The 23,444-nt window shown below is 44.8% G+C and overlaps 1 protein-coding gene across 4 annotated transcripts in view; it reads right to left on the bottom strand.

The window, feature by feature from the left end:
- fam189a2 (family with sequence similarity 189 member A2) overlaps positions 1 to 23,444 on the bottom strand; it is a 112,424-nt gene that overhangs the window by 15,224 nt on the left and 73,756 nt on the right. For all 4 annotated transcript variants that reach the window (XM_073048516.1, XM_073048515.1, XM_073048513.1 and 1 more), the window contains 4 exons: positions 21,981 to 22,088; positions 20,023 to 20,156; positions 17,888 to 18,017; positions 2,632 to 2,701 (listed from right to left, as the gene is read on the bottom strand). In XM_073048516.1, coding sequence (XP_072904617.1) covers positions 2,632 to 2,701; positions 17,888 to 18,017; positions 20,023 to 20,156; positions 21,981 to 22,088 — 442 coding nt within the window. The remainder of the gene's footprint in view (positions 1 to 2,631; positions 2,702 to 17,887; positions 18,018 to 20,022; positions 20,157 to 21,980; positions 22,089 to 23,444) is intronic.

The raw sequence follows: 23,444 nt of genomic DNA, 5'->3' as shown, positions 1-23,444 counted from the left end.
AGTCAATGTGGAGCATCTTACGACACTATGGTGTACCGGAAGAGATGGTGACTATCATCAAGCAGCTTTATGATGGCTTCTTATGCAGGGTCATCCACGATGGGAGACTGTCTGAAGAGTTCCTGGTCACTACTGGAGTCAGACAGGGATGCCTGCTGTCACCTCTACTTTTTCTTGTGGTATTCGACTGGGCTACAAGAACAGCCTATGCTGGCTCAGAGAGAGGCATCCAGTGGACGTTAACAGGGAAATTTGAAGACCTGGCATTTGCAGATGATCTCGCTCTTCTCTCACACCGGCTTCAAGATATGCAGAAGAAAGTACATTCCTTGGGAGAGACCTCACAGCGAGTAGGCCTTAAGATCAGTCAGGAGAAGACCAAAGTTCTACGCATTAACAACAAACAAGAAGAGCCATTACGGATTGAAGGACAAATAGTTGAAGATGTAGACAAACTCACCTACCTCGGAAGCAAAATCAGTAAATCAGGAGGTACAGATGAGGACATCAGAGCAAGGATCGGAAAAGCCCAACATGCCTTCACAACCCTGCGACCTGTTTGGAGATCTACGGCCATCTCTGTCAAAACTAAGCTCCATATGTTCAGCTCAAATGATAGATAGATAGATAGATACTTTATTCATCCCCATGGGGAAATTCCAACTTTTTTCCAATGTCCCATACACTTGTTGTAGCAAAACTAATTACATACAATACTTAACTCAGTAAAAAAAAATGATATGCATCTAAATCACTATCTCAAAAGCATTAATAATAGCTTTTAAAAAGTTCTTAAGTCCTGGCGGTAGAATTGTAAAGCCTAATGGCATTGGGGAGTATTGACCTCTTCATCCTGTCTGAGGAGCATTGCATCGATAGTAACCTGTCGCTGAAACTGCTTCTCTGTCTCTGGATGGTGCTATGTAGAGGATGTTCAGAGTTATCCATAATTGACTGTAGCCTACTCAGCGCCCTTCGCTCAGCTACCGATGTTAAACTCTCCAGTACTTTGCCCACGACAGAGCCCGCCTTCCTTACCAGCTTATTAAGACGTGAGGCGTCCCTCTTCTTAATGCTTCCTCCCCAACACGCCACCACAAAGAAGAGGGCGCTCTCCACAACTGACCTATAGAACATCTTCAGCATCTCACCACAGACATTGAATGACGCCAACCTTCTTAGGAAGTACAGTCGCCTCTGTGCCTTCCTGCACAAGGCATCTGTGTTGGCAGTCCAGTCTAGCTTCTCGTCTAACTGTACTCCCAGATACTTGTAGGTCTTAACCTGCTCCACACATTCTCCATTAATGATCACTGGCTCCATATGAGGCCTAGATCTCCTAAAGTCCACCACCATCTCCTTGGTCTTGGTGATATTGAGACACAGGTAGTTTGAGTTGCACCATATCACAAAGTCCTGTATCAGTTTCCTATACTCCTCCTCCTGTCCATTCCTGACACACCCCACTATGGCCGTGTCATCAGCGAACTTCTGCACATGGCAGGACTCCGAGTTATATTGGAAGTCTGATGTGTACTGGGTGAACAGGACCGGAGAGAGTACGGTTCCCTGCGGCGCCCCTGTGCTGCTGACCACCGTGTCAGACCTACAGTCTCCCAACCGCACATACTGAAGTCTATCTGTCAAGTAGTCCACTATCCAATCCACCATGTGAGAGTCTACTCCCATCTCCGTTAGTTTGTGCCTTAAGATCTTGGGCTGGATGGTGTTAAAGGCACTAGAGAAGTCAAGGAATGTAATCCTCACAGCACAACTGACCCTCTCTAGGTGAGAGAGTGATTTGTGCAGCAAATACGTGATAGCATCCTCCACTCCCACCTTCTCCTTATACGCAAACTGAAGAGGATCCTGGGCGTGCCTGGTTTGTGGCCTCAGATTCTGTATTATCAGCCATCCTGCTATATGGATCCGAAACATGGAGAATCACTAACACCAGCTGCAACAAGATCCAGACCTTTCTCAACAAATGCCTCCGGCAGATACTCTGCCTCAGGTGGTACAACAGAGTGTCAAACCTAGACCTATGGAAGAGAGCAAACCAAGAGCCCATCGTATTCCAGATGAGGAAGTGGAGATGGGTCGGCCACACCTTGAGGAAGAGCCAGTCGAATGTCACTCGACAATCACTCGAATGGAATCCACAAGGGAAGAGAAGAAGAGGTTGCCCAAAGCAAACCTGGAGGCGTAGGCTTTTGGATGAACTGAAAGCCGCCGGCCAAACTTGGGAGATTGCAAAAACATCTGCTGGAGATCGCAGGAAGTGGAGGACTTTTGTTGAGGCCCTATGCTCCATATGGAGCGAAAAGGATTAAATTTAAATAATAAATAAATTAAAAACCAAGGAAGAAAGCTGGGGACAAAAAGCTTTTTTGAACTAGTTTGCTTAAGAATTGTAGAAATGCCAGTCATGAAGTGGAAGGAAAGGAACCTTCAATGGACAGGCAACATTCAGGCAGTCAGGTAGTAATGAAGGGAATGCATTGGCCATGGATAGGCAGAGCATCACAAAGATGGATGTGTTGACCAACTAATGGTCGATGGGTATGGGAGGAGGTCATGTGAGGAAACTTCCACAAACACAGCCAACAAGGGTAGGTACTCTTGTTTTACCGTCAGAAGCTGCACATGATGTTCGCTCCAGTTCTGTCCCTGTTGTCCTCGAATTCACCAAGCTTGGAACCTGGAAACACATATTTGTCAAGTTAAAATCAAATGTCCTTAAGATCCAATGCAATTTCAAGATGATATTCAAAATCCTACCGCATCTTCTCACACTGAAAGTGCAGGAAACAATTGGTGTTGGACACTGTCCTCTAAATTACTCTCATCTCTGAGTCAAACGGTTGTAAACTCAAATTCCACTCCAGCAGCTTGAGTATTTGTTGATGGTTCAGTGCCGTAATGAGGGAGGGCTGTATCGTTTAAGTTATTGACTTAACACGGGATCTTATACAGAACCAGCTAATGTACTCTCGAGTGGACGGAAAAGCTCAGATGGCTATTGATTCAAAGAAGACACACAGCACAGAGGGAGAACCCGTAAAGCTACTGCCTCACAGTATGAGGGTCCATCCTGACCTCTTATCACTATGTCATCATAAGATGGCGACGGGTACGGTTGTAGCAGCCACTCCAGTTCCAATCAGTGGTGAAATTTCTCATCCTGTTTATGTGGAGTGGGACCTCACATTGCACTGCAGCCTACTATAGCTACTCAGAAAAGCCAACATTAAAAGTGAGTGGAATGCAAGGACACAGAAATGTAATAAGCATGCCAAATCCTTGCAAGACACACTCCTGACAATTCTACTTCCTTTTGTCCAATCACTAAAAAATAAACTGGATATCCTGTGTCTGTTTCTGGGCCAGCAGGAGATGAGAGACTGCTGCACACTCATCCGGACACACTCCAGACTCGAGCAACCAGCTAGAAAGCCTTTGAGGCAGACAAAAATGCTACAACCTCCGGTAAGACCTGCGGAGGAAGTTCATGTGTTTGTATCAATAAGAACACCGGAGTAGTACGAGCCCACTGCTCACTGCAGATAGAGGTTTTTTTAAAATAAGACCATAAGTACATAAGACATAGGAGCAGAACTAGGCCATTTGGCCCAGCAAATCTCTCCTCTCCTATTCCATCATAGCTGAATTATTATGCAAGTTACATGTCCACCCTGTATGTCAACGACAGCAGCACCTCTCTTTCTGTCAGACTGAATGCCTTGTGTGCACAATTTGACACAATGAATGGTGTGACATTGAGCAAAGGCCCACGCCCCCTGAGGAACAGGCAATCTCTTTGGCTGCAGTCTGGGTATGATCTTCCCTAGCTAGGGTAAACTAATGCAAAGCTGTGAGGCCAAGACCATACCTGGCCAGATGCAGAAGGATTGTGCAGCCCAGCTAATAGAGATCTTAATGGACACCTTCAACATCTCTTTGCAACAGTCCACTGACCCTGCAGGCTTCAAGGCAGCCGTCATCATTCTGCTGCCCAAGGACAAGATGATAGCTGGCCTAAACAATTACCGTTCCATAGCACTGACTTCAACAATCGTGAAATGCTTTGAGCCACTGGATCGTATAAAAGCAACACGAGTGAATCTGCAGATGCTGGAAATAAATAAAAACACAAAACACAAAAGAACTCAGCAGGCCAGACAGCATCTACGGGAGGAGGTAGTGATGACAGTATGTAGGTTTGTAGTAGACATCGGTGGATAGGCTGTCTCCAGAGATAGAAAGAGAAAGATCTAGAAAGGGGAGGGAGGTGTCGGAAATAGGCCAGGTGAATTTGAGGGCGGGGTGAAAGTTGGAGGCGAAGTCAATGAAGTCGACGAGCTCAGCATGTGTGCCGGAAGCAGCACCGATGTAGTCGTCGATATAAAGTATCGTATAAAATCTCACTCTCCAGCTACATTGGACCCTTTCCAGTTCACCTGCTGCCCAAATTGGTCCACTGATGATGCCATAGCCTTGGCTCTCCACTCTGTCCAGTCCCACCTAGAAAATACACTATACACCAGAATGTTGGTTATTGGCGTTTAACACAATCATCCCCTCAGAGGCTGGTGGGTAAACCGTCCTTGTTGGAACTCAACACCCCTCTCTATAACTGGATCTAGGACTTTTTGACAGAAAGTCTGCAGTCAGTCTGAGTTAGCAGCAAAAGCTCCAATGATCTGAGCACTGGTGCCCTCCAGGACTGTGTGCTCAGCCCACTGCTGACTCACGACTGCACTGCCAGATCCAACTCAAACCGCATCATCGAGTTCTCTGATGATATAACAGTTGTTGGCCTCATCAACAAGACTGATGAATTGGAATAGAGAGGAGGCAAGGAGGCTGAGTCCATGAGTCTCAACATGGACAAGACAAAAAAGATGATTGTGGACTTGAGGTCAACCACTCTCCATTACACATCAATGGCTCTATCATGGAGAGAGTGAAGAGCACGTTTCTTGGTGTGCACATAATGTGTGAGCTAATTTGGACCCACAACACCTCCTCTTTAGTCAAGAGAGCACAACAGTGTCTATATTTTCTGAGGAGACAGTGGTGTGTAGGGCTCCCCGCCCCTACAGGAGCACCATTGAGTGTGCCTTGCATGGCTGCATCATTCTGTGGTATGGAAACTGCAAAGCATCAGACTGCAATACCCTACAGAGGAGAGTAAAAATCTCTGGAATACCACTGGGTCTCCCTCCCTCCTATTTGTGGTTTATTTACTGGGAGTATTACAGTCGAAGGGTCCAAAGCATTTTTGAGGATCCCTACCACCCATCCCACAATCTCTTTGACCCATCCCTGTCAGTATGGAGGTACAGAGGCATTAAGACAAAGACTGTCAGACTGGGCAACAGCTTCTTCCCTCAGGCTGTGAGACTAATGAATACCCTGCCACCACCAAGATCTCGTCACTGGGACTGCAAGCTGTTTACTGTTTACCTGTGCTGCGCACTAAATGCATTTGAGCTATATTTTAATAATTTATTTATGGTATATTATTTTGGTTTATGTTCTGTGTGTGATACATGTTTTGTGGGTGCACTGTGGTCTGGAGGACCTTGGTTTCGTTTAGTTGTATATATGTACAGTCAGATGACAATAAACTTCATCTTGAAAAGGTCAGCTTTATTGTAGGCAAATAGGTTTGTATTATGCTGTTCTAGGTCTCCCATGTTCTTATACGCTTTTATCAGGTCTCCCCTCAGCCTCTGCCTCTACAGGGTTGTCCAACCTCTCTTTACACCATGTGCCCTCTATCCAGGCAGCATCCTGGTAAAGCTCTTCTGCACCCTCTTCAAAGCCTCCACATTCCTTAAATTTCTGGGGGCACTCTCCCATCTCCGATCAGTACAACATCCATTCCCAAAGCAGCATCATTTTACAGGAACTGGTAGGGTGCTGCTGGTATTATACGCATTTCCCTTTGAGGGCAGGCTCCCAAGGTCTCAGGTGCTAGGCTGAGTTACGGCAGCTATGAGATTTTACACTTGATCAATGCAGTGGTTCATGGAAACCAACACAACGCAACACCACGCAAGAAGACCCGACCACACAGTTCCGGAAACCTCACTTTTGATATTAGCAACCTCAAAGGGATCAGTGTTTGCGTGAGAATACTAACACCAGTTAGTTTGAAATTACTTGGCATTAACGTACCAGAGGGTCTGTGCTGGGTCCAGCACGTAAGAAGGCACAAGTTCGCATAGACTTGGCATGCCACAAAAATTTGAACAAACTTCTATAGATGCACACTGAGAGTATCCTGATTAGTTGCAGTCTGACTGGTATGGAAATACAATGCCCAAAAATGGAAATGGCTACAGGAAGTGATGGATACAGCCAAGTCCATCACAGGCAATGCCCTCCCACCACTGAATACATTTACATGGAGTGCTGCTACAGGACAGCAGCATTCACCCCATCATCCAGGCCAAGCTTTTTACCCACTAATACCAATGGGAATAAGGTACAGGAGCCTTAGGTCTACAAAACACCAGGTTCAGAAGCAGTTATTACCCTACAACCGTCAGGCTTCTGAACCAGCATGGATAACTTCAATCACCACTGCTCCAAGCTGATTCAATGACTTAGACTCGATGTAAAGGACTCTGTATGATTCATGTCCTCAGCATTATTTTTGTTTGCACAGTTTGTCTTATTTTGCACATTGATTGTTAGTTTTTGTCTGTTTATGCACAGTTTTTCATAAATTCCATTGTATTTCTTCTTTTTCCTGTAATTGTCAACAAGCAAATGAATCTCTAGGTTGTAGTATATGGTAACATGCGCTCAGCGGCCAATCAGGTTCCTCCTGTAGGTGCCTTGTGGCCACTGACTGTACCTTCATGTCTTCTGCTGCTGTAGCCCATCCACTTCAAGTTCTGACATTTTTTGTATTCAGAGATGTTCTTCTGTACACCACTATTATAATGCATGGTTATTTGAGTTACTATTTCCTTCCTATCAGCTTGAACCAGTCTGGCCACTTTCCTCTGAACTTTCTCATTCACGAGGTGTTTTTGCCCATGGAACTGCCGCTCACTGAATGCTTTTGTTTTTCACATTATTTTCTGTAAACTCTGTGAAAACTCCAAGAGATCAGCAGTTTCTGAGGTATTCAAACCACACTGTCTGACACTGACAATCATTCCATGATCAAAGTCACTTAGATCATAATTCTTCTCTAATCTGATGTTTGATCTGAACAACAACTAAACCTATTGATCATATTGGCATGCTTTTATGCATCGAGTTGATGATTAAATTATTTTAACAAGTAGGTGTACCCAATAAAATAGTCACTGAATGTATACATATTTGATAATAAATTTACTTTGAACAAGTAGCAAGTAGAGATTCCTAGTCCATCAGTACCCAATTTCCTCACTGTATTTAATAAGTGGATTGATAAAAGCCCTTTCAAATTATCTCCCCTCTCCTATTTCGCCCATTTCCAATAATCTCACCATTGGTCAATCTCATTGTACCTCTCGGAATGTCATCTTAAACCTTCTAAGATCAAGTTATTGGACTGGTCTTGAACCCAGTGAGAGGTGGGTACAGCCTTCTGAGTAGGAGGTAATAATGCTACCCACCAACATCACACTAAGCCCTGCTGTCTGAGGTAAAGAAATCAGTACAGTGCTCCGTGTTCCCTCTGGATTTTGTCATCTGGCCCTGTCCTCAGAGGACTTGCTGTAAAGGAAGAGCAGCATCTGTATGTTTTAATTTAGCAGGAGCACAGCCCTGGGCCTATTGTTACTGACTGGAGCAATTTTTTATTTTTAGCTCTCTAACTCAAGGATCATCAGTCATATCCACATAATTGTTTCAACAACCTTAAATTACAGCTTTAAAGCTCACAATGGAGTTTCCTCAGAGCTTACACTGACCACTGTCCTGCTTAAACTTCTCTGTAAGTGTGGCAGAAACTATGGTCTTGACTTCTGATGATACAATCATGCTTTACACCTGGAAGGCAGGCCAACCTATTCAACATGAACGGTGCTAAACTGGCTATCACTGCCATCTATTAAAGGCTTTCAAGTTCTTTGTAGACCTATACTCTTTGGAGTTTAGAAGAATTCTTAGGGAGCCTGATAGGCAAGTGTTGAGATGTTTGCACTAGTGGGAGAATCTTGAACAAGAGAACATGGTTACAAGATTAAGAAGCAGTCACTTAAAACTAGGATGTGTGGAAACAGTTTCTCACAGAGGTTGGTGGATCTCTGGATTTCTCTACCCAAGAGGACCATGGAGGCTGAATGATAGGAGTGGAAGGTTTTTGAATCAGGGAATTGAGGGCTATGGGGAACTAGCTCAAAGACAAGTTCAGGCGTGAGACAGAGCAGATATGAGCATATTAAATGTTGGACTAGGTTTGAGGGATCTGACGGTTTATTTCTGCTTCTGTTATGTTTAACATCTCTGGCAGGATATAGTCCTTTCATCACAAGACCCGCTTTATCCTATTATTCTACTATTGGCTAACCAAAATGTCAATCTTCATTGTCCACATGGTGAACTACATATACCTGTCTGGACACGCCCCTCTGCTGACTGCTCCTGTGGCTCCTCCCACAGACCCCTGTGTAAAGGCGATTGGAGGCACTGCTCCTCCCTCAGACTCCAGGATGTTTTGTGGTGGTCTCTTGCTGCTAATCGTGGTCTCTTGCAGCTAATAAAAGCCTATCGTTCGCCTCCCGTCTCTGAGAGTTATTGATGGTGCATCAGTCCTGTCCTCTCACAATCAGGAAACCAAAGACCAACCAGATGATTCCTGAATCTTGCCTTAAACAGCTATTTTCATTCTTGTACATTTGTAAAATTGTTGAGTAGAAATAAGTTTCTTTTTAAAATACACCTTATGAACTTCCCCTGTTAGGGACTTCCCTAAAAATTAGTTCACTTCATAGAGATTCTGGAGCAACTCTAGACCATTGGCAACTATATTCTCAGCCAACTTCCTGAAAAGCATGTGAATTTGTCTTTGTTGCTGTTTGTTGAAACTTGCTGTGCACAGTTTGTTGCTGCATTTCCTACATCACCAACACTTGAAGAAGGAGCTTAGGAGACAATGGCACCTAATGGTGACTCCTTTGCTTGCATCTTTGGAAACAGCTCTATTTCTATCTTTAATATCTCTATTTCTCCCTTTCAGGGTTCTTTTGACGACCCTGACCTGGAGTTACACGCTGACTACAGTTCTTTGCTCTTGGGGTCTCAGGACTGACTGTTATTTGATATACCAAGGATCCAGCCTAGAAGATTAGCTCACCTTCAGAGTTTCGGGACTTTGTGGCTCTGGATGTGGGTGGACTCAAGGCTGGTGCCTCTGCAGGAAATCGCTGTGCTGTGGGAGACGGAAGATCTCTGGCTGTGTGCCCAGAGACCTGAATTCTTTGAGCACAGAGCTCACAAAAAGTGACACAACGGCCTTTTAACATTGTAAGTTAGCAAGTTGTTCGTTATGTCTCCCCTCTCGCTGTGAAATGGAGACATCTCTTTTTCCCTTATGAGGGAGAGAGAGAGAGCCTGTGGTATGTTGAATTACTGGGTGAACGAGTAGTCTTTGGGGTACTGCAAGTCTGTGTCCTTATTGATGCTTTGCTGCACTCTTGAGTGCTCGGTGGAGAGCGCTAATGCTTTTTTTAGCTGGTGGGGAGGGGGTATCATCGCTTTGCTGCTGTTTACGCATGGGAGGGGCGAGCGGGGGTGGGCTTTGGGGTTCTAACATTTAACTGTCATTCATTCTTTGAGGCACTCCTCTGTTTGCGAAGAAAAAGCATTTCAGGATGTTTAGTGTATATATTTCTCTGACATTAAATGCACCTCTGAAACCTTTAACTGGCTGCCCAAACATTTACAAACACTGAGGTTGCAAGATGCATTATACAGATTCAAAACTTTTCTAACAACATTTTTGCTTAATGAGACAACATGCTGCTTTTAAAACCTCTAGGGAGGAAGTAGGTGCCTGTCCGTGCAGAGACAACAAGTCCAGACATCTGGCTTTCCTGATACATTGTCTTGAGTCAACGCTCGCTGACATTCATGGAGCCAAAATGCCCTCTGCATTCTTTCACTGAAGGAGTGGATATGAGAAATAACTATCTGACCATTAGTTAAATATTGTTATTATTCATCTTTGATTAGCTGATTCATGCTCACGGTTAGTATATCACAGAAATGGTTGTTTGGGAGTGGCAAAAGCTGAGGGCAGATCACACCTGTGTCAAAACTAAATATCACCCTGATGACTTAAGAGTTGAAATATAAAGTGCAGGCAACACCACCTTGCATTCATTCAGCACCATTATTACTGCGAAACATCGCACGTGTCACAGCAGCGTCATCAAAAGAAATCGCCACCACACCCAAAAAGGTTTCAGGACAGTTTGGTTAATGCTGAGTCACAGAGCTGGGCTTCATGGGAAGCCTCAGTGAAATGATGTGGTGGTGAGGAAGACCACTCCTCCTCCCAATGACCAGGTGCTGTGTCTCACCGTGGCCGATGTGAGAAAAACTCTATGCAGGGTCAACCCACGGAAGGCTGTTGGACCAGACAACATCCCTGGTAGAGTGCTCAGAGGATGTGCAGACCAGCTAGCAGATGTTCTCACTGACACCTTCAACATCTCCCTGAGCAGCGCCACCATTCCAACGTGCTTCAAGACTGCCACCATCGTCCCTGTGCCGAAGAAGTCTTCAGTGTCCTGTCTCAACGACTACCGTCCCGTTGCACGCACATCCATCATCATGAAGTGTTTTGAGAGGCTCATCATGAGGCATATCAAGACCCTGCTACCCCCCTCACTGGACCCCCTGAAGTTTGCGTATCGTCCCAACCGCTCAGCAGACAACACCATCGCCACCACCCTCCACCTGGCCCTAACCCACCTGGACAAAAAAGACACATACATTCGAATGCTGTTCATAGACTTCAGTTCAGCATTAAACACAATCATCCCTCAGAAACTGATTGGAAAGCTGAGCCTACTGGGCCTGAACACCTCCCTCTGCAATTGGATCCTAGACTTCCTGACTGGGAGATCTCAGTCAGTTCGGAGCAGCATCTCCAACAGCTTCATACTGAGCATAGCCCCCCCACCCCCCCCCCCTCCCCCAGGGCTGTGTACTCAGTCCACTGCTGTTCACTCTGCTGACCCACGACTGTGCTGCAACACACAGCTTGAACCACATCATCAAGTTCGCCGATGACACGACCGTGGTGGGTCTCATCAGCAAGAACGATGAGTCAGCTTACAGAGAGGAGGTGCAGCGGCTAACGGACTGGTGCAGAGCCAACAACCTGTCTCTGAATGTGAACAAAACAAAAGAGATGGTTGTTGACTTCAGGAGGGCACAGAGTGACCACTCCCCGCTGAACATTGACGGCTCCTTCGTTGAGATCGTTAAGAGCACTAAATTTCTTAGTGTTCACCTGGCAGAGAATCTCACCTGTTCCCTCAACACCACCGCCATAGCCAAGAAAGCCCAGCAGTGTCTCTACTTTCTGCGAAGGCTGAGAAAAGTCCATCTCCCACCCCCCATCCTCATCACATTCTACAGGGGTTGTATTGAGAGCATCCTGAGCAGCTGCATCACTGCCTGGTTCAAGAATTGCACCGTCTCAGATCACAAGACCCTGCAGCGGATAGTGAGGTCAGCTGAGAAGATCATCGGGGTCTCTCTTCACGCCAATACAGACATCTAGACCACACACTGCACTCACAAACCTAACAGCATTGTGAAGGACCCCACGCACCCCTCATACAATCTCTTCTCCCTCCTGTCAACTGGCAAAAGGTACCGAAGCATTCGGGCTCTCACGACCAGACTGTGCAACAGTTTCTTCCCCGAAGCCATCGGACTCCTTAATACCCAGAGTCTAGACTGACATCTACAGAATTTATTATTATATTGAAAGTTGTCCTCTACTGTGTCTGTTGTCTTGTTTATTATTTATTTATTATTGTACTGCCCTGCACTGTTTCGTGCACTTTATGTAGTCCTATGTAGGTCTAGTGTAGTTTTTGTGTTGTTTTACGTAGTCTAGTGTAGCCTTGAGTTGTCTCACATAGTCTAGTGTAGTTTCGTGTTGTTTCATGTAGCACCAGGGTCCTGGAGGAACATTGTCTCATTGTTACTGTGTACTGTACCAAAAGTTTATGGTCAAAATAACAATAAAAAGTGACTTGAGTTGACTTGAAAAGCAGGACAGTCAGGGAGGTTTAGGAACAGTGAAGACCTTGGTAGGGGAAGGCAGAGCCGCCAGTGTAGGAACCATTGAGATCAGGGCTGTACAAGTAACCGGAAGTGAAGAGGCTCAGGAATCTCCAAGGATGTAAAGACTGAAATACTTTATAGCAATGCGAGGAGGGTGGTGAGATCGTGGAGGGACCTGAAGACAAGACTGATTTTTTTAAATCTTTAAAAGGGAGTGCCAGACAGGGAGCCAAACAAATTTCAGCAATAAAGAAGCAATTTTAGACAAAAGCATCAATCTGCAGGGAATGGAGAGACTGCTGCCTCTCAACCTTGCTTATGTTTATGGACTTCCTTTTTCTACTGTCACTGACTATGGATCCCATGAAATGCCGAGATGGCGCATTGTCGGGATGCAATAGTAAAACTGCGGCAGTACAGACAGCCCATCCCCCTCCAGCACCTCTTTCCAAAATCAAAGTCATCCCATTTACAGGCTGCTCACCAGCTCGTCAGTGACAAACGCATTAGAGCAGAAAGAGAAAAGATTAACAGCTTGTGAAAGGGAAGTGCTCTGGACTGAGTCTCGCCTTCTGGCCTGTTTCGCTGAGGCAATGTGATGTGACTATTGAGCCTGAAGCTGTGGCAACCAGACTAAACACAAGGCTGAGTGTCAGTGTCACGGCCATGTGACAGCTACAAATATCATCTCGATTCCAAAATAAACAGGACAGTTGAGAGTCATAGTTACACAGCTTGGAAACAGGCCTTACAGCCCAGCTTGTCCAGGCTGACCAAGTTGCTTACTGGAACCTGCACCGTTTGTCTGCATTTGACCCACGTTAAAGGTTGATGAAATTGTGGAGGGCTGTTGTAGGTTGTGGAGCTGGGTAGAGAAGTGGCAGATTAGAGGGCATGTCTTATGAAGAAAGACTGAGTGAGCGAGGGTATCTCTCTTTGGAGCGAAGGAGGATGAGAGATGACTTGATAGATCTGTCGAAGATGATAAGAGGCATAGATGGAGTGGATAGCTAGAGACCTTTTGCCCAGGGAGAATTAGCTAATACAAGGGAACATAATTTGAAGGTGATTGGAAGATAGTATGCAGAGAGTGGTGGGTGCATGGCACTGGTGGTAGAAACTCTTAGATAGGCACATGGATGATAGAAAAATGAAAGGTTATGTAGGAGGGAAGCGTTAGATTGACCTCAGAGTAGTTTAAAAGGTTGCCACAACATCGAGGGGCAAACGGCCTGTACTGTGCTGTACTGGTCTATGTTCTATTTCCATCTCTTTAAACCTTTCTTATCCATGTACCTTTCTCAACAACCTTTGCACTTCATAATTGTACCTGCCTCTCCCTTTCCCTCTGGCAGTAATTCCATGTATCCACCAGCCACTGTGTGAAAAGTTGCCCCTTTTAAATTTTTCCTTTTGCCTTAAACTTATGCTCTCTAGTTTTAGGCTCACTTCTAGGAAAATGCTGGCTGGTGCTCCAGGACTTCAAGTCGAGTGGTCCCAGGTGGAATAACAACCCTGAATAAAAACTGTGACCATTCGATGCAACTATGCCCCTCATCGTTTTATATATCTCCATACAGTCTCTCCTCAGCCTTCCATACTACAGAGGAAAAGTCCAAGCCTATTCAGCCTCTTCATATAAATCAGGTCGTCCAGTCCTTGTACCATCCTTCTGAATCTTGTAGATACTCTTTCTTGCTTAATGACATCCTTGCAATCGCTGGTCCACCTGAACAATATCCCAAACATGGTCTGAGCAACATGACATTGAACTCAATGTCCGGACTAAAGAAGGCCCTTATTTGCCTTCTAAAGTTAGGCAGATTCAAAGATCAAAACTTGCTGTCATACTCAAATTTACTTACAGTTCTTTAAAATTATGTTGTTGAAAACTTCCTCTCACATTTCTTAATATGAACACAAATTACTCACAATAAACTGGATAAATATCTAAATAGAAACAGATTGAGAGGAGGAAAGATACTGAACTTCTAGGATGCCTTTCTCCATCCAGGAACATGTGAAAGGTGGTTTTCCTAACTGATACATTACAACATGGTAATGGCAACTGCTCCACCAAAGACTGCAAACTGCTGCAGATTTGTTAATGTAGCCCAGTTTGTCAGACAAGCTAGCCCCTCCCGCTCCCCCTCCCCCCATGAATTCTGTCTATGCTTCCTGCTACTTCAGGAAAGCAGCCAACACAATCAAGGACTTCTTTATTGTGATCATTCTTGCTTCTCCCCTCTCCCAATGGACAGAGAAAACAAAATACAAAAACAAGATTCGAAAGCTGGAGAACATGCGCCATCAGACTCAAAGAAAGCTTCTACCTCACTGTAAGTAGGCTCTTGAACAGACCGTCATAACCTGAAAGATGAAACCCTTGATCTCCCAATCTACCTCATAATGACCCTTGCACTTTGTTTGTCTACGTGCCCTGCACTTTTTCTGTAACTACACCACTATTTATTTTTAATTATTGGGATATAACGTGGCACAGGCCCCTCTGACCCTTCCAGCTGCACAGCCCAGTAATCCCCCAACCTTATCCTTAATCACGGGACAATTTACTGTGGGAGGAAACCGGACCTCCTGAAGGAAATCCACATGGTCATGGGGAGGACATACAAACTCCTTACAGATTTTGCATTCTGTTTTTCTTTTTAATACTTATGTACTTATGCATGGAATGATCTGCCTGAATAGCACACAGACAGAAGTCTTCCATTGTATTTTGGTGCATTGTTGTTGTTCCTTTCCGTGCCTTGTGGCACATCGGGAGGCCACCCTGCCATTTCTTTAGCATTTGTTTTTGTCTGACGTCAAGCTGCTAGCTCAATACTGAACCCAGAATGGATGGAAAGCATACAAGGAGCTGGCTAGATTCGAACCAAGGACCTCTCACCTCGAAGTTCCGGTGTGAATGCCACTATACCACCAGCTGGCATTTCAGGGCATGTGACAATAATAAACCAAACTTAATTCTATCCATTGTAGGAATTTGATGCAGTCTGAATCACTGATGCAATGAGACAATTTGAGTCCCTCCATGACAGCTAGGGAGATTAAATTCATGTAATTAAATCAATCAGGAACATTTTTAAAAAAATGAATCTCAGTGATCAGGACGCCACCAGATTGTTGTAGCAAATCAAGTTTACTGATGCCTTATTTAGAGGAACATACCTACTGCCCTTACACGGTCTGATCCATTTATGACTCTAATATGATTGACTTCTAACTCCTTCCCATTTTGGGGGCATTAAGGGTTAGACAATAAAGGCTAGTATTAACAACAACACCCACTTCCTATGACAAAATAAATTTAACCAAGGCAAAAGCATTAATCTATCTAGCCATTAAACAGGGTTGGGCAACCATCCAGTCTGTGCAGTACTAATGGAGTGCTCCACTGCAGGAGGAGGCAACCTTTAGATGGGACCTTAGACTGAGGCCCTGTCAGTGTTCCAGCCAGATGTAAAGTTCCAAGGAAACTACATTTTTCCCAGTGTTTTGGACGAACGTGCAAAATCAGTCAGTATTTGTAAAGTCTGCTGATTATGGGAGTAGGAAGTATGGAAATTAACAGACATGTTTCCTTGATTACAACATTTCACAAAGTACATGATTGAATGCTTTTTCCTTGTTAGGATAAAATAGCAACAGAATTTCATACTTTTCTTATTTGTTTGATCAGCTGCATTGGGTGTGTTCCACCCAGTACTGGATACAGAAGCGGAAACAAGAGTCACAATGTTTTCCCTGCGTTCCCATCAACCCTTTCACCAAATTCAATCATTCACCTACACATTGAACAAAGAACAGTGCAACACACAACCAGGCCCTCTGACCCAGAATGGCTGCGCAGAATAGGATGGCATATTAAAGTAAATCTCTTTTGCCTGCACAAAATCCATATCCCTACATATCCATATCCACACACCTATCTACCAGCCTCTTGAATGCCTCTATTCTATCCACTTGCACCACTGCCCTAACAGTCTGTCCAGGTACCTGCAACATCTCCATCTACCTTCAATGCATATCCTCTAGTCGTTGACATTTCTACTCTATGCCTCTCATAATCTTATAAATTTCTATCAGGTCTGTCCTCAGGGTCTGATGCTCCATAGAAAGTAACCCAGGTTTGTCCAAGCACTCCTTATAGCTCATACTCTCTAATCCACACAGCATACTGGTAAACCTCTTCTGCACTTTTTCCAAAGCCTCCACATTCTCCCTGCAATAGGACAACCACAATAATCCAGCTGTGGCCTAACCAAAATTCTATACACCTGCAACATGATTTCCCTATTTTTATACTCAATGCCCCAAGCAACGAAAGCAAGCATGCTGTGCATCCTCTTTGCCACCCCATCTGCTGCTGTGGCCACTTCCAGGTGTAATTCACAGTGGCCAAACATCTGATCACCCTGCACGTCTGTGGGATGCGGGAGGAATCTGGATCACATGGAGGAAAGCTGCAGAGTCACGTGCAGAACACGCAAGCTCCTTACAGAGAGCACCCGAGATCAGGATTGAACTCAGGTCACTGGAACTATGAGGTAGCAGCTTTCACAGATGAGCCACTCTGCTGCCCCTGTGGAAGGTGCGAGATATTCTGAAGCTGTGCTCAGTTATGGTTGACAAAAGATTAGGATTTATGCAGAACGTTTCCTCAACAGATTGTAATTCTCATCCTGCATTTCAAAGAGTGTTATCTTGGACAACTGTTGGCCACGCTCCTGGCACCAACATACTGTAGCATGCCCACAACTCACTGACCCTAAACCTAACGATAAGTATTTGGGTAACTGAAAAAGTGCTTCTATTATCAGATGGTTTAAGGGTAAGACAACAAAGATTTGGAGAAATGGCTAAAGGTTCAAGGAGTGGCAGTGGGAGTCCAGGATAAACCTTTATATACATGGCGGTTTCCATCTGCAGCTCTACCTGTCAAGTGGGGGTATCCCACCATTCCATTGAAATCAGGTTCAATCCTGAGCACATGAAGGGATTACACCCTTCCCCTGCCACTGCACAAGTTTCTGTGGGTGCTCCAGTTCCTTCGCACATCCCAAAAGTGTGCAGGTACGTTCACCGTAGGCTGTAGATACTGTGGTGCCGAGGGACATGTGAAAGAGCACAAGTTGCAGGAAACAGCTAGTGGGGAAACAGGACTGATGGTATTGGTCAGCATGTACCTAGTCAGCTGACTGGCCTCCTTCTGTAAGCAGTTTGTAAACAGAGTCAACTAAGGACTCCATGGGGAATCGGATAGGCACTGCACTGTGAATATAGTGCTAAAAAAAGAGGAGAGGGAGAGCGACTGGATTGCTGTAGTAAAATGACATGGTTGAATGGCCTTGTGCCTCATATAAACAATACAAAGATCCTATGGTTCAGGTCGTGGCAGCCAGAACTAAACCTACTTGGTTTAGTCAAAGTTCAACAGAAAAATCTCTGTTTTTAATCCAATAAAAAAAAATGTGCTGGAAACATTCAGCAAGTCAGATGCTTGGCTCGTATTTGTTCTGGCCTTTTCAACCTGCACAATGACTCTCTACTCCCGGATATGCATCCTTGCCTTGAATATTTTCCAACACATTCTGTTTCTCCAACATACCTGCTCACTATTTTGGTCCCTCACAACTGCTTCATAAGGGGGAGGGGGTTCCACAGGACAAAACACTTCAATCCCTTTCATCCTGGAGGCGTAGATATGCGTCAAAGGAATTACATCATTGCTAAGAATCCTGGAACAAGAATAGAACAGACAGTCTTTAAGCATTACTCAGCCTGATAACAGATTTGACCATTAGATTTCAATCTCTTATTAAAACCAAGTGAATGGCAGTGAATGAATGCCACTATTGTTACTTTGCTGTAGTCTGGTGATCGAACATTGAACACCACAGTACAGTACAAGCCCTTCAGCCCACAAAGTTGTGCTGACCTTTTAACCTACTCCAAAGATCTAACCCTTCCCTCTACATAGTCCTCCATTTTTCTTTCATCCATATGCCTATCCAAGAGTCTCTTAAATTTCCCTACCACCTCTACCACCACTCCTGGCAGTGCGTTACACACATGCGCCACTCTCTGTGTAAAATCCTACCTCTGACATACACCCAACACTTTCCTCCACTCATCTGAAAATTACCCCCTCTTGTAGTAGCCATTGCCACTCTGGGAAAACGGAACTGGCTATTCACTCTATCTATGCTTCTTTAACTCTACAGTCCTGAATTCAGGCAGAGGAGGCTCGTCAGCCGTGGTTGGCAGCTCATTCAGGAGAAGGGAAACTCTGATCTCAAATCTCTGCTGCCTTGCGGCTATACCCACTCGATGAGCAAGGCTTAGGGAGTAAACGCCAACGGAAAACTCTGGAGCTGGAGTCCCTTTGGCAGTCCTAAGTTGAGTTGAATGCTGACTGGCAACTCCTGTGATGCTGCTGGTACCAAACTGTATCGGTCTCTGCCAATCGGTTGGGTTCATCAGATGCATGGAGAGGGGGCAGTTTGCTACATGAGCAACATCTTGCTCTCCATATTGTACGGCCCAGGCTTGCGTATCTAGACGGCTAAGATGCAACATCCATGGTCCACTCTGACCAGCAGAGGCCTCAGCACTTTCCTGAACACAGACTCTTCCTTCATTCCTTAGTACAGAAAAATCTGCCAACCTCTCTCTTCGATATACTCTGACCGAACTTCCGCAGCCTTTGTGGATAAAAATTACAAAGATTCACCACAGTCCAGGTGAAGAAATATCTTCTCCTCTCAGCAGTTTTTATTGAGACTGTGATCTCGGTCCAACATCTACCCTGCAAATCTGCACACATTTCATTGATATCACTTCTCGTTCTTACAATGCTAGAAAATAGGCAGCCTCATTGCCTACACTCCCCATGCATCAAACCCATCAGCCCAGGAATCAATCTGATACATGGTCACTGTAATCCCACATGGCAGATATATGGAAGAGCAGACCCAGGAAGGATATTCTAAATGTGCTCTCACTGGAGCTCATATATCTGGAAACAAACATTTCTAATTCTTCATCAAACCGTTCTCTATTCTTGTCTTTTTGCTCAACCTTTATAACTCTTCCTCACCTGGCGTTTACCATCATCAAAGCTGGATGGGTTACACTCTGTCTTTCAATCCAAGTCACTCATATAAAGATAAAGAAACTAACTACCTACAATCCAGAGACCAATGCCCCAGATTTGGTAATCATTCCTCAACATCTATCTCTCGGACCCCTCATCGTGCTCTAATTAATCTATAAGATTTTATATCCTCATTAGAGTATGTCATCTGAAGCGGTACACGGTACCCTGGATATAGCCTAGGAGTTCATGCAGCTGTAACAAGACCTCCTCCTCCTCTTCGATCTTGGAGCTTTCTAATTATAAAAGATAACATGCTTTCCTGGAGCAACAAACATCTGCTCCATTTGTCCCGATCAGGGTTTTGACTTGAAATGTTCACAATTCCTTTCCTCCCATAGACTCTGCTCAACCCAAAGAGCTCCTCCAACAGATTGTTGCTCCAGATATACCATACTTAGCATCTGCAGTTTCGCATGTCTCAAAACATATTTGCCTTTTTGATTGTGTTTTTTTACCAACTGTGACGATCACACTTTAGAAATCTCTGGAACGCCATGGATTTCAGCATTTCACTGTTTTGTTTGGTACACGTTGCATTCCGAGTGCTGTGGATTAAAAAGACGGAAAGGGACAACCCTCCTTACCGTGGATTAATCCTGGGACTGTAGGAGCAGAAAGTGGAAAAGTATGGAGGAGGCGGGATGGGAGGAACAAATTCATCCAGATCCGGAATCTGGGGTGTACCATCCGACTCTTCTTGGGGTACTGGGGCTTCAATCTGACAAAACACATTGAACAAAAAGAACAATGAGATATGCATACAACTCAGAGAGAATGGGACACAGATCCCCTTTACGTACAAAAGAACATCACCTTCTGCAGGCTCCCCTCTAAGGTACACACCATCCTTGCTTGGAATTGACAATTAACTGGACTGGTCAAAGAACACTGAGGCTGTCTGCAAGAAGGGTCAGAGCTGTCTCTATTTCCTGAGGAGACTGAGGTCCTTTAACATCTGCCGGACGATACTGAGGATGTTCTACGAGTCTGTGGTGACCAGTGCTATCATGTTTGCTGTTGTGTGCTGGGGCAGCAGGCTGAGGGTAGCAGACACCAACAGAATCAACAAACTCATTCGTAAGGCCACTGAAGTTGTGGGGTGGAACTGGACTCTCTGACGGTGGTGTCTGAAAAGAGGATGCTATCCAAGTTGCATGCCATCTTGGACAATGTCTCCCATCCACTCCATAATGTACTGGTTAGGCACAGGAGTACATTCAGCCAGAGACTCATTCCACCCGAGATGTAACGCTGAGCATCATAGGAAGTCATTCCTGCCTGTGGCCATCAAACTTTGCAACTCCTCCCTCGGAGTGTCAGACACCCTGAGCCAATAGGCTGATCCTGGACTTATTTCCACTTGGCACGATTTACTTATTTAATAATTTATGGTTTTATATTGCTATATTTCTACACTATTCTTGGTTGGTGCAGCTGTAACGAAACCCAATTTCCCCTCGGGATCAATAAAGTATGTCTGTCTGTCTGTCTGTCTGACAAATACCAAACGTCCCTGTTTCTTTATGATCACTGGACCTACATCCCAACATATCAGTGAGAATTTTCACCACACTGACCGCAGCAAATGGGGAAAGTAGTTCAGCGCCACCTTCTCAAAGGAGGTTAGGATGGGCAATCAGTGCTGCCTTCACCCACAACGAGCACAACTGAGTAGAAAATTAAAATGAGGAACCATCCCTTGCTGCAAGATATTGTCTGTCAATATCCTACAAGTGGCACCGCATGCAAAGAATTGCATCATTTCTTGGGGCAGTACTGAAAAGGGTGTTGGTGCGTGGCCAAGTGGTTAAGGCGTTCATCTAGTGATTTGAAGGTCACTAGTTCGAGCCTTGGCTGAGGCTGCGTGTATGTCCTTGAGCAAGGCACTTAACAACACATTGCTCTGCGACGACACCGGTGCCAAGCTGTATGGGTCCTAATACCCTTCCCTTGGTGACGAAACAAAACAAAACATCGGTGGCATGGAGAGGGGAGATTTGCAGCATGGGCAACTGCCGGTCTTCCATACAACCCTGCACAGGCTTGCGCCCTGGAAGCTTTCCAAGGCACAGATCCATGGTCTATCGAGACTAACGCACACTACACACTGAAAAGGACCTCTACTTATATTGTGTTTTTCACAACAGTTCCCAGTTACATACTTCTCAAGTATTCTCAAGCAATGATAATTGTAATACAATTATTTGTTTTAAAGGTGGATAAATATTGGCAATGCAACCAGAAAAAGCCTCCCTGCTTTCCTGGCAAATAGGGCTGTATCATCTTTACAGCCACCCACAATCTCTTAAATCCACCCAAAAGCACATCCCACTGGGAAGATGGCTCCTCCTGTAGTAGGGTACTCCCTCAGTACCGCACTGGTAGTTTCAGTGAGGATTGGCTGCTCACATCTCTGCAAAAGAACTCAAAGCACACAACCTTCTAAATCAGATACGAGAGTGCCACTGATCTGGCACAACATCAAAAGGTTTGGATGAGTGGCCATTTTGAAAATAAACAAAAGTGGTTTTGTTAAGCTCACCGCCTGAGGTCGCCTGCCTGTGAAGATCTGGAGATACTGTAAAGCTGCAGCTACAACACATACTGTGGTGGTCAATGCATTGAGCACACAAATGGCAAAGAGGAGGTCCTGAGGGGAGAAAAAAGGGAGAAATAATTAATGGGAGCCCAGGCAGAACACCGCAGATGCTGGAAATCCAAAGAGAAATTATCGAGAATAACCAGCATATAATCTGTGGAGGGAGAAACAGGTTAACAATTGGTGCAAGGTCACCACCCTGAAGCGTTAATTCTGCTTTTTCCCTTCATGGATGCTGCTTGATCTGCTGAGTTGTTTCTAACTTTGTTAGGGCAGTGAGTCTGCTTATCCTGCTATACTAATGCAGCAACCGAGAGTTAACATGATGTGAAAGGATCTTTCACATTCAAGGCACTGAGGAGGATCATTTGGGCCACAGTATCAACATCAGCCTCTTCCCATTTCCTGGATCTTTGTACACGGCTGAGTAAATGACAACAAATGCAAGTACTTTGTAAATGTAAGCACGAGGCTACCTCCATTAAATTTTTCAGGCAGTTATCTTCAGGCCCCAAGCAAACTTTGGAAGAAAAGATTTCTCCCCAAATCCCTTCTAAAACCTCTACCAGCTTAAATGATTTAAGTACTCTACTCTGCCCTTCTTATCTATTTTACCCAGGCCTCCTACTATATAAACGCCCCATTTAGTCCTTCCTGGCATAAATCAGTCTCTTCCTGTGTGGCCTTGACAATGAGATATATCCTGGAGTTCAGAAGAAATGTCATTTCCCAGAATGGGACTGATGAGAATGTGTAATCATATAATACATGGTATTCCACAGCACAGGAAGTGACCATTGAGCCTACAGCATTAAACTGGGCAAATAAATAATCTCTTTAGCCTATTCTGAACACAGAAAGGTACAACACAGCAATGGGCTGTATGACTGACTCACAATGGCTGTGCCAAACACAATGCCAAGTTAAACTGCCTGCATGTGATCCATATCGCTTCATCTCTGCATAATTCATGTGCCTATCTTACAGTGTCTTAAACACCGCTGTCGTATCTGCTTCCACCACTTGTCCTGGCAGCCTGGCTCAGCACCCACCACTCTCAGTGTCAAAGACTTGCCAGCACATCTCCTTTAAACATCCTTCCTCTCACCTTAACCGTCTTTGACATTTCTGAATGGACGTAAAAAAGATTTTTCCTACCCTGTCTATGTCTCTCAAAATGTTACAAACTTCTATAAGGCCTCCCCTCAGCCTCCAATACGCCAGAGACAACAATCCAAGTGTGTCCCACCTCTCATAATAGTTCATCCCCTCTGATCCAGACAGCTTCCTGGTGCATTCTAACTCCTAGTCCATAGCCCCATAGGTTAGGACACATCTAGGTGCACTGAGAGTTTCCACCTCCTCCACCCTTTCAGACAGGGAGTTCTAGATCCTCCCACTCTTTGG

This window comes from Hemitrygon akajei, chromosome 6 (genome assembly GCF_048418815.1).
Source record: "Hemitrygon akajei chromosome 6, sHemAka1.3, whole genome shotgun sequence".
NCBI classification, from domain to species: domain Eukaryota; kingdom Metazoa; phylum Chordata; class Chondrichthyes; order Myliobatiformes; family Dasyatidae; genus Hemitrygon; species Hemitrygon akajei.
Note: the sequence above shows the minus strand (reverse complement) of the source record. Positions and strands in the feature narration are given on the sequence as shown.